Source organism: Arachis duranensis, chromosome 9 (assembly GCF_000817695.3).
Source record: "Arachis duranensis cultivar V14167 chromosome 9, aradu.V14167.gnm2.J7QH, whole genome shotgun sequence".
Lineage (NCBI taxonomy): Eukaryota > Viridiplantae > Streptophyta > Magnoliopsida > Fabales > Fabaceae > Arachis > Arachis duranensis.
Window position 1 is genome coordinate 52,704,695 of NC_029780.3, and position 10,441 is coordinate 52,715,135.

A 10,441-nucleotide genomic window follows, 5' to 3' on the forward strand; every position below is an offset into this window, starting at 1 on the left:
CATCTCCCTCATTATTGCTATTCGATTCAGATAATCGCTCTGCTTGCTTAAGCTTAAAGTCACACTCTGAATGTGTAACTAATGAAACAAAGAAAACACATTATTCCACCATAAATTTAATCTAATCTATTCATAATAATCAAATTAGTTAATGTAATTACTAAACTAAATCCTTGTGATCGGTTTTAGTGATTTGAAGAATTTCCCAAATGTACAGTACTACACATTTTTCTTCCTAATAATATACTCTAGGAAATGCAGTCAAAGTGAAAAAGAGTTGGTATTAGAGTATGCTTAACGTAAAGTAAGAAATTGAAGTACTTAAGATTTCTTCATTCTGAAGCCTACTTAACTCATTCCCATCAATTTCCCTTCATGGATAAACCAAACTTTGAAATAAAGTAACAAATCATTATAAACTTGGTCCTTTATTCATGAAAGATAAGACAAAATAAAAAGAGGGGACAGAAGAAAAGTAGTTCCCCCTAGTGTTCCTATGCAATCTTTTTTATTACCAAAAAAAACAAGAAAAAAAGAAGATTAAATATTGGAGGTAATTTCTAATCCAGAGATAAATTTTCTTAAATGTCTTTTTCTGAAAAAAAAAAAGAAAAAGAAAAAATGTTCTATTATCTCAAAATTCATACTCAATGGTCGATGATAGGCCTCATTTTCACAGTAGTATTACCCATTTGTTATAATGACAATAGTACTCAAAACTTCCAAAGAGTGAAAGAAGAACCACCCTGCATCCACATCCACAATCCCACTTACACAAAAACAAAATTCAAGATTCAAAATAGCACCATACATACACAACAAAAGGCTTAAATGAAGGAGGCCCCGAATCAGGCTCGGCTCCAGTCAGATTAGTTCAATTCCTACTAAATTTGGAACACAAATGGTTTATATAAGGGAATTTTGACATACCGGTATGATCATGAGAAGTTGAGTTCCCTGAAGATGATGAAGAATCAGAAGCAGCCACTGAGAACAACATGGTTGATGAGAATGAAATTGGACCAAGCTGGAAGGTTCCAAATGAAGTCAAAGCAGCCAAGAACAGAGAAGTGAGGCAAACACCACACAGAAATCCCACCACACAAATTTGGCATGGGAATGAGCTTCCCATCTGAATTGCTTTCTGTGAAACCACTCTCTCAATACTATTGTTGTTGTTATTATTCTTCTGTCCCTCCATTTTCTTCACAGAACCAACAATTTTGAAATTTTATTTTTATTCCAAAAGCAAGAAAAATAGGTTCTTCTGGAATGACACTTTTTGGTTTATGAACTTGTGACTAATCTACAGTTACAAAGGTTTCAACTTGTGAGCCTTTAACTACTCCAAAAAGAGACAGAAAATATGAAGGAAAAAAGAAATGAGAATACTAACCTTAAACTCTTGTGTGGGCCATAGCTGTCACCCTTTTGAACTGTTTCCATAAATGTCAAGTTTCAATCATAGTTCATCAAAGTTACACTTATACATGAATATGAAAAACATGCGTTTCAGTGTCTGTGTGTGTGTTTGTGTATGCTTGCTCAACCACAAACAGTAATAGAAGGGAAGAAACAGTCAAAAACTTGCCAAATTTTGGTAACAAACTTGCAATTCACATAATTTCACGCCATCATAAATATTTCATACCAATAATAGTTAATTTTTTATTTTTAACAGTAAAAAAACATACAGTGATGGAGTAGTGGAAGAAGAAGAAAGGTCGAACATTGGGTGAATTATTGGGACCTAATTCACCAAAAATATTCAGAAAGTTTTCAAACTTTTTAACTTTGAATTTGATTTAGACCTTATCAAGGTAAAGCGTAGCCATAATAATAATAATAAATGATGATTTAGAATATCAAGAGAGAAGAAGAGACATACACATAAAACATGCAATGAAAGACCATAAGAAGAAGATTCAATACCCTGAAATTAGATATGATGACAGGTTTACCAGAAAAATCCACCAAAACAGTGACACAGTTATTATTATTATTAATTATTATTTAAAAACTTTTAATATTTATAATTTTTGAAACTCAAAAGGCTAAGTGAATTTGGACTCAAAAGGCCACAACAGAGAGAGAGAGAGAGAGAGAGAACAAGTTGAGTTTACCTTTATGGTGTGAGGAACAGAACAAAACACAGACATGGCATGCATTGAGAACATTGCATTATTCATATGGTTGTATGTTGTATTTGTTGATGCATTCAATTTGTCACTACCAATGTAGATAAAGCTAACTCATAGAGAGGATTATTATCTTGTGAAGTTGCCACATATATTATTATAGATTCTCCTACATACATACACATTCACTACTTTGATCATTCTCTATCTGTGGTCCCCTATTTCTTATTTATATTTCATTAGGTTTCACATAACTTCTAGCTGTACTTGAACCAAAAGCCAAGGGTCAATTAGTTCTTTTACAACAAGTGGGGGCGTTTATCTAATTATTTTAAAAAATATATATTTTGTTTTTCAAACACGAGGAACTTTTCAAATTTCCCGAGCGAAAAGAAAGGAATTAGTTCACTTCTTGTGACTTCTGAAATTATTAAATTGTGAATGATGAACATGAGGTGAACACGCCAAAAAAGCTTTCCAATCCATTATCCAATAACCATGTTTGCTCTATATATTTATTCAATTAACAAAGAAGTTATGATTAGGGAATAGAAAATTGTATTACTCATTTATTATTAATATGTCAATGAAGTTTATGTAGACGAACATGACAAGGAATATCTGATGAGTTGGCTCAGCATCAACCTTTTCCTCTTTCCATTGAGGATTGTTTTTCTTTCATTTTTGTTTTTTGTTTCTCTTTAATGTACACTTTAACAAACGCATACATTTTTTCAAAAGTGCATAAAATTTAGACATAGATACAAAATTTTTAGATACAACTATAAAATTCTGTATAAATAAAAAAAACTAACTTGAACAATAATGTAAAATCCTGAATTTTTGGAGAATCTTATTATGAATTAATTTTAATTTATTTATTTATTAGAGATTTTATTTTCAAAAATTATTTTATTAAAAGTAATTAAATCAAGTTTTGATAATTAAATTAAAAGTTTTATTTAATCTTATAATTATTGAATAATTTTCTATATTTAAATTATACAATTTTAGAGTTGTAAAAGAATAAGAATTTTATATGATTTAGATTAAATAATTGAGACTTTAGAATTTAATATTTTAATTTTTATAAACCAAAAAAAAATATATCATCTCTAATTTTAAATTAGAATACTTGATTAAAATTCAATTAGCAAATTGATAATCAAGTAATATTTTTAAATTAATTTTAAGGGATTGAATTATATTATAATTTTATATATTATACCTTAATTTTATTAAAAATTATCCTAAACCCTCCACCACCACACCTCCCTCTTCCCAAAGTGGACACACACAGACAAAATGAAAGAAAAGGAAAAAGAAAGGAAAAATGAAAAAGAATGAAAGAAAGAAGGAAAGAAAGAAAGGGAGGGCAGAGAGGAAGAGAGACTGGGAAAGGGGAAAGGACCGCGTCACCGTCACGGAGAGAGAGAGACGTCACTGAGCCAGAGCTGCCGCTGGGAGGATCCTCACCGTCATTTTTGTGCTTTCCATCCAGGTCGAACCGTCGCGAGTGGGAGCCGAGGAAAAAGACGCCATCGCACCATGCCACCAGCTTCTTCCCAGTCGTCGTCGCCTCGCTGTTTTTGTTGCGTCTGGTCACCGCCACCATTGAACTCTCCATCAAAGGAAAAAGGAGAGAGAAGGGCGCACGAGAGGAGACAGAACTACGGAAGAGGGAACCGCGCATTGCCGTCGCGCCTTCATCACCGCCGAACCCGTCTTGTCAGTTGCGCCGTCGTGCTCAGTCGTTGTTTGTGAAGCCCACCGCCACCGCTGCATCTCACCGCCACTAGAACACTAGCTGTTACCGCCAAAGTGGAGGCTCACCAACGCCGTCACTGGTAGAGTCGAATCTGCTACCGAATTGAGCTAAGGGAGGGGAAACGCATAGTGAAAAGAGAACGGAAAGGTGGCTGCCGCAAAAGTCACTGCCAGAGGAGGAGAAGACTGTTTCTGCATCTAAAATCCTACTTGATATTATTTTAAACTTTTTAAAGATGTTTCGGATTATTCTCGTGTAAGGTTTTCTTTAACTTTGCATTCCTTTGCTTGAATTCATTTTGGTGCGCTACATTGTTCCGTGTGGTCTTTTTCTAAATGTTCTTCTTTCAGATTTTTCTCAAAAAAAATTTTGGTTCAATTTTTCTCTTACTTGACTGTATCCACAACTATTCCTTCAAATTTTAATAAAATCGTTTCTGATTCAGCACACGCTTTGAAATCTCCCTTATGTTGAACCTGCCTATTTGTAATGCATCTCTTATTCCTCTATGGGCAAAACTTAATCTCAGGCTTTCTTTTCAAAATGGAACTTAATTGCCTCCCAACCAAACTGTAGTTTTTATGCATGTTTTTGTTTGGCTATGCACTTAAATACCTTTTAAGATATTCGAGAAAAATATTTTGCTCTTAGCCAAAACTAATTTTTATTTTCAAATGATGCATAATCTATTTAAATTTGAACTTGTTCAAAAACAACGCAACATTTATGTTTTTACTTTTATTTTGTAAAATGTTTGTTACGTACTTTTTATTCGGAACGTTAAATGATTTCCTTAAAGTTTTTCATTCTTCATGAACAATGTATTTGAAGGCGTTTCTAATCATACTTTCAAAAAAAAAAACTTTGTGAGCATTATCAATGGCTTTAGTTATTCTTCTCCTATGATCTCATACTTTTTTGACTCGGCTTAATTTTGTTTCAATCTGCTACATTGTTTTCTTCTTATTGTTCCTGTTGAATTCCTTTGATTCGAGATCCTTTCTTAAACTTGTGATTTGATTTTCACTCCGACATTTTTCATTGTTTGTATATTTTTGTTTACTTGTGATCTCAGTAGCTCTTCAGATTCTTATGAGTGTTGTTCTTGTCACTTGTCCTTCTTTTTTGAGGTCTTGTATTCTTTTGAATAAACTCGAGATTTAGTTTAATATCACGTGCGACCTTTAGGTATAGCAAGCGATATGTTAGTTCTTTAGGACACGTTTCACAGACGCAGAATGTGAAGCTTGCGAGTGCGCGATGTCACAAAATATTGTGGAGTTTTGTTTTACGCGAAAGGGGTTTTGTTGGTATTAGGCTTGTGACTGGTGGTGGGTTCCAAAGTGATAGATGAGATTGAGAATCTTCAGATGAGTCGTTCGATAAAGTGCAGTTGGGAGTTGTGATAAAGAGCTATTTTAAAGTCTTTGATGTTAACAACGTAATCTCTTTATTTTTGAGCCTATCTAGTAACTTCTGCTTTATATCATACTTTTCCGTTATATCTAAGTCTTATGGCTTATTCAGTATTTGAAAATTTGTATTATGCCAAGACTTCTTACTTTTCTAAAGTATTTAAAAGTAAAGTATTAAAATATATAGTATCTTATGTATTACTTTAATTTTTGACGAAAAAATTTTTATAAGATGGGTAGGATGTAAAACCCAGAATTTTCAGAAAATCTTATTATGAGTTAATTTCAATTTATTTATTCATTAGAGATTTTATTTTCAAAAATTATTTTATTAAAATTAATTAAATCAAGTTTTGATAATTAAATTAGAAATTTTACTTAATCTTATAATTATTAAATAATTTTCTATATTTAAATTATACAACTTTACAGTTGTAAAAGAATAAGAATTTTATATGATTTAGGTTAAATAATTGAGATTTCAGAATTTAATATTTTAATTTTTATAAACAAAGAAAATAATTTATATCATCTCTAGTTTTAAATTAGAATACTTGATTAAAATTTAATTAGCAAATTGATAATCAAATACTATTTTTAAATTAATTTTAAGGGATTGAATTATATTTTTAATTTACATATTATACCTTAATTTTATTAAAAAATACCCTAAACCCTCCACCGCCATACCTCCCACTTCCCAAAGTGGACAAACACAGATGAAATGAAAGAAAAGAAAAAAGAAAGGAAAATGGAAAGAAAGAAAAAAAGAAAAGAAAAAAGGAAAGAAAGGGAGGGCGGAGAGGAAGAGAGGTTGGGTAGGGAGAAAGGACTGCGTCACCATCACGGAGAGAAAAAGTTATCGCTGAGACAGAGCCGCCGCTGGGAGGATCCTTACCATCGTTTTCGTGCTTTCCATCCAGGTCGAACCGCCGCGTGAGGGAGCCGAGGAAGAAGACGCCATCGCACTACGCCACCAGCTTCTTCCTAATCGTCGTCGCTCGCCATTTTTGTTACGTCTGGCCGCTGCCACCACTGAACTTGCCGTCAAAGTAAAGAGGAGAAAGAAGGGCGTGCGAGAGGAGACAGAACTACGGAAGAAAGAAATGCACGTTGCCATCGCGCCTTCATCACCGTTGAACCCGTCTTCTCACTTGCGCCGCCGTGCTCAGTCGCTATCTGTGAAGCCAACCGCCACCGCTGCATCTCATCGCCGCTAGAACCCTAGCTGACACCGCCAAAGGGGAATCTCGCCAACGTCGTTGCTGGTGGAGTAAAATTCGCTACTGAACTGAGCTAAGGGAGGGAAAACGCATAGTGAAAAGATAATGGAGAGGTAACTGCCGCAGGAGTCACTTCCAGAGGAGGTGAAGATTGTTTCGCAATGATTCTGGCCACCGGGAGCAGTTCTGTGGCTGTTGGAACTACCACTGGACCTGCCGCTACTCGATTTAGTCATTCTTCGTTTGTTGCGGTAAGCATTTTTGTTTTAAGGAGATCTTTAGTCACTATTCTATTATCTTACGCTGAGGTTTTGTGGCGTTAATTGCTGGTGCACGAAATTGTGATCATCAATGGCACCATCAACATGGTACGCTCAATTGCAATCTCAACTCTTTATCATAACTTCGCACAACTAACCAGCAAGTGCACTGGGTCGTCCAAGTAATAAACCGTATGCGAGTAAGGGTCGATCCCACGGAGATTGTTGGTATGAAGCAAGCTATGGTCATCTTGTAAATCTCAGTCAGGCAGATTCAAATGGTTATAGATGATTTATGAATAAAGCATAAAATAAAGATAGAGATACTTATGCAATTCATTGGTGAGAATTTCAGATAAGCGTATGGAGATGCTTTGTCCCTTCCGTCTCTCTGCTTTCCTACTGTCTTCATCCAATCCTTCTTACTCCTTTCCATGGCAAGCTGTATGTTGGGCATCACCGTTGTCAATGGCTACAGTCCCGTCCTCTCAGTGAAAATGTTCAATGCGCTCTGTCACAGCACGGCTATTTAGCTGTCGGTTCTCGATCATGTCAGAATAGAATCCAGTCATTCTTTTGTGTCTGTCACTAACGCCCCACAATCGCGAGTTTGAAGCTCATCACAGTCATTCAATCCTCGAATCCTACTCAGAATACCACATACAAGGTTTAGACCTTCCAGATTTTCTTGAACGCCACCATCAATTCTAGCTTATACCACGAAGATTCCGATTAAGGGCTCTAAGAGATAAACATTCAAGCCTTGTTTGCTTGTAGAACGGAAGTGGTTGTTAGGCAAGCGTTCATAAGTGAGAATGATGATGAGTGTCACATAATCATCTCATTCATCATGTTCTTGGGTACGAATGAATATCTTAGAACAAGAATAAGCTGAATTGAATATAAGAACAATAGTAATTGCATTAATACTCGAGGTACAGCAGTGCTCCACCCCTTAATCTATGGTGTGTAGAAACTCCACCGTTGAAAATACATAAGAACTTTCCAACCTCTTCTTCGGATCTCATGTCGGATCTCCGGATATTCACTCTTTTTGAGTTTGAAAGGGACCTCGGGGATCACCTTCTTCATGGCCACAACTTCATAGAAGTGGTCTTGATGCACCCTTGAGATGAATCTCTCCATCTCCCATGACTTGGAGGTGGAAGCTTTTGCCTTCCCTTTCCTCTTTCTAGAGGTTTCTCCGACCTTAGATGCCATAAATGGTTATGGAAAAACAAAAAGCAATGCTTTTACCACACCAAACTTAGAAGGTTTGCTCATCCTCGAGCAAAAGAAGAAAGAAGAGAGTAGAAGAAGAAGAAATAGAGGAGATGGAGGTGGCTTTGTGGTTCGGCCAAGGGGGAGAAGTAGTGTTTTGGTTGTGTGAAAATGAAAGAGTGAAGATGGGTTTATATAGGGGTAGAGAGAGGGGTAGGGTTCGGTCATGTAAGGGTGGGTTGGGAGGGAAAGTGGTTTGAATTTGAATGGTGAGGTAGGTGAGGTTTTACGAAGGATGGATGTGAGTGGTGAGGAGAATAGTGAGATTTGATAGGTGAGGGGTTTTTGGGGAAGAGGTGTTGAGGTGATTGGTGAATGGGTGAAGAGGAGAGAGAGAGTGGTGTGGTAGGTGGGGATCCTGTGGGGTCCACAGATCCTGAGGTGTCAAGGAAAATTCATCCCTGCACCAAGTGGCGAGCAAAAATGCTCTTTATGCCAATTCTGGCGTTAAACGCAGGGCTGGTGCCCATTTCTGGCATTTAACACCAGCTTCTTGCCCTTTCCTGGCATTTAACGCCAGTCTGGTGCCCCTTTCTAGCGTTAAACGCCCATTTGCTGCTCTTACTGGCGTTTAAACGCCAGCAAGTTTTCCTCCAGGGTGTGCTGTTTTTCTTTCTATTTTTCATTCTGTTTTTGCTTTTTCGATTGATTTTGTGACTTCCCATGATCATCAACCTACAGAAAACATAAAATAACAAAGGGAATTAGATAAATATAACATTTGATTACCTCCCAACAATCGTTTCTTTAATGTCAGTAGCTTGACAGTGGGCTCTCATGGAGCCTCACAGATACTCAGAGTAATGTTGGAACCTCCCAACACCAAACTTAGAGTTTGAATGTGGGGGTTCAACACCAAACTTAGAAGTTGGTTGAGGCCTCCCAACACCAAACTTAAAGTTTAACTGTGGGGGCTCTGTTTGACTCTGTTTTGAGATAAGCTCTTCATGCTTCCTCTCCATGGTTACAGAGGGATATGACTGTGGGGGTTCTGTTTGGCTCTGTTTTGAGAGAAGCTCTTCATGCTTCCTCTCCATGGTTGCAGAGGAATATCCTTGAGCCTTAAACACAAAGGATTCTTCATTCACTTGAATGATCAATTCTCCTCTGTCAGCATCAATCACAGCCTTTGCTGTGGCTAGGAAGGGTCTGCCAAGGATAATGGATTCATCCATGCACTTCCCAGTCTCTAGGACTATGAAATCAGCAGGGATGTAATGGTCTTCAACTTTTACCAGAACAACCTCTACAAGTCCATAAGCTTCTTTTCTTGAATTGTCTGCCATCTCTAGTGAGATTCTTGCAGTTTGTACCTCAAAGATCCCTAGCTTCTCCATTACAGAGAGAGGCACGAGGTTTATGCTTGACCCTAGGTCACACAGAGCCTTCTTGAAGGTCATGGTGCCTATTGTACAAGGTATTGAGAACTTCCCAAGGTCCTGTCTCTTTTGAGGTAGTTTCTGCCTAGACAAGTAAGCCAGTTCTTTGGTGAGCAAAGGGGGTTCATCCTCTCAAGTCTCATTACCAAATAACTTGTCGTTTACCTTCATGATTGCTCCAAGGTACTTAGCAACTTGCTCTTCAGTGACATCTTCATCCTCTTCAGAGGAAGAATACTCATCAGAGCTCATGAATGGCAGAAGTAAATCCAATGGAATCTCTATGGTCTCAGTGTGAGCCTCAGATTCCCATGGTTCCTCATTAGGGAACTCATTGGAGGCTAGTGGTCGTCCATTGAGGTCTTCGTCAGTGGCGCTCACTGCCTCTTTCTCCTCTCCAAGTTCGGCCATGTTGATGGCCTTGCACTCTTCTTTTGGATTCTCTTCTGTATTGCTTGGAAGAGTACTAGGAGGGAGTTCAGTAACTTTCTTACTCAGCTGACCCACTTGTGCCTCCAAGTTTCTAATGGAGGACCTTGTTTTAGTCATGCAACTTTGAGTGGTTTGGATTAGATCAGAGACCATGGTTGCTAAGTCAGAGTGGCTCTGCTTAGGATTCTCTGTCTGTTGCTGAGAAGATGATGGAAAAGGCTTGCCATTGCTAAACCTATTTCTTCCACCAATATTGTTGTTGAAACCTTGTTGAGGTCTCTGTTGATCCTTCCATGAGAGATTTGGATGATTTATCCATGAAGGATTATAGGTGTTTCCATAGGGTTCTCCCATGTAATTCACCTCTTTCATTGAAGGGTTCTCAGGATCATAAGCATCTTCTTCAGATGAAGCGTCCTTAGTACTGCCTGGTGCAGCTTGCATTCCAGACAGACTTTGAGAAATCATATTGACTTGCTGAGTCAATATTTTGTTCTGAGCCAATATGGCATTCAGAGTATCAATCTCAAGAACTCCTTTCTTCT

At 37.2% G+C, this 10,441-nt stretch overlaps 1 protein-coding gene across 1 annotated transcript in view; it reads right to left on the reverse strand.

Moving 5' to 3' along the window:
- Window positions 1-1,897, reverse strand: part of LOC107488934 (uncharacterized) — a gene marked incomplete in the record, with an annotated part of 5,670 nt that extends 3,773 nt beyond the window's left edge. The window contains 3 exon segments of the mRNA XM_021142546.2: window positions 1-78; window positions 931-1,306; window positions 1,397-1,897. Of these exon segments, the coding sequence (XP_020998205.1) occupies window positions 1-78; window positions 931-1,201 (349 nt within the window).
- Window positions 1,898-10,441: the final 8,544 nt, after the last annotated feature.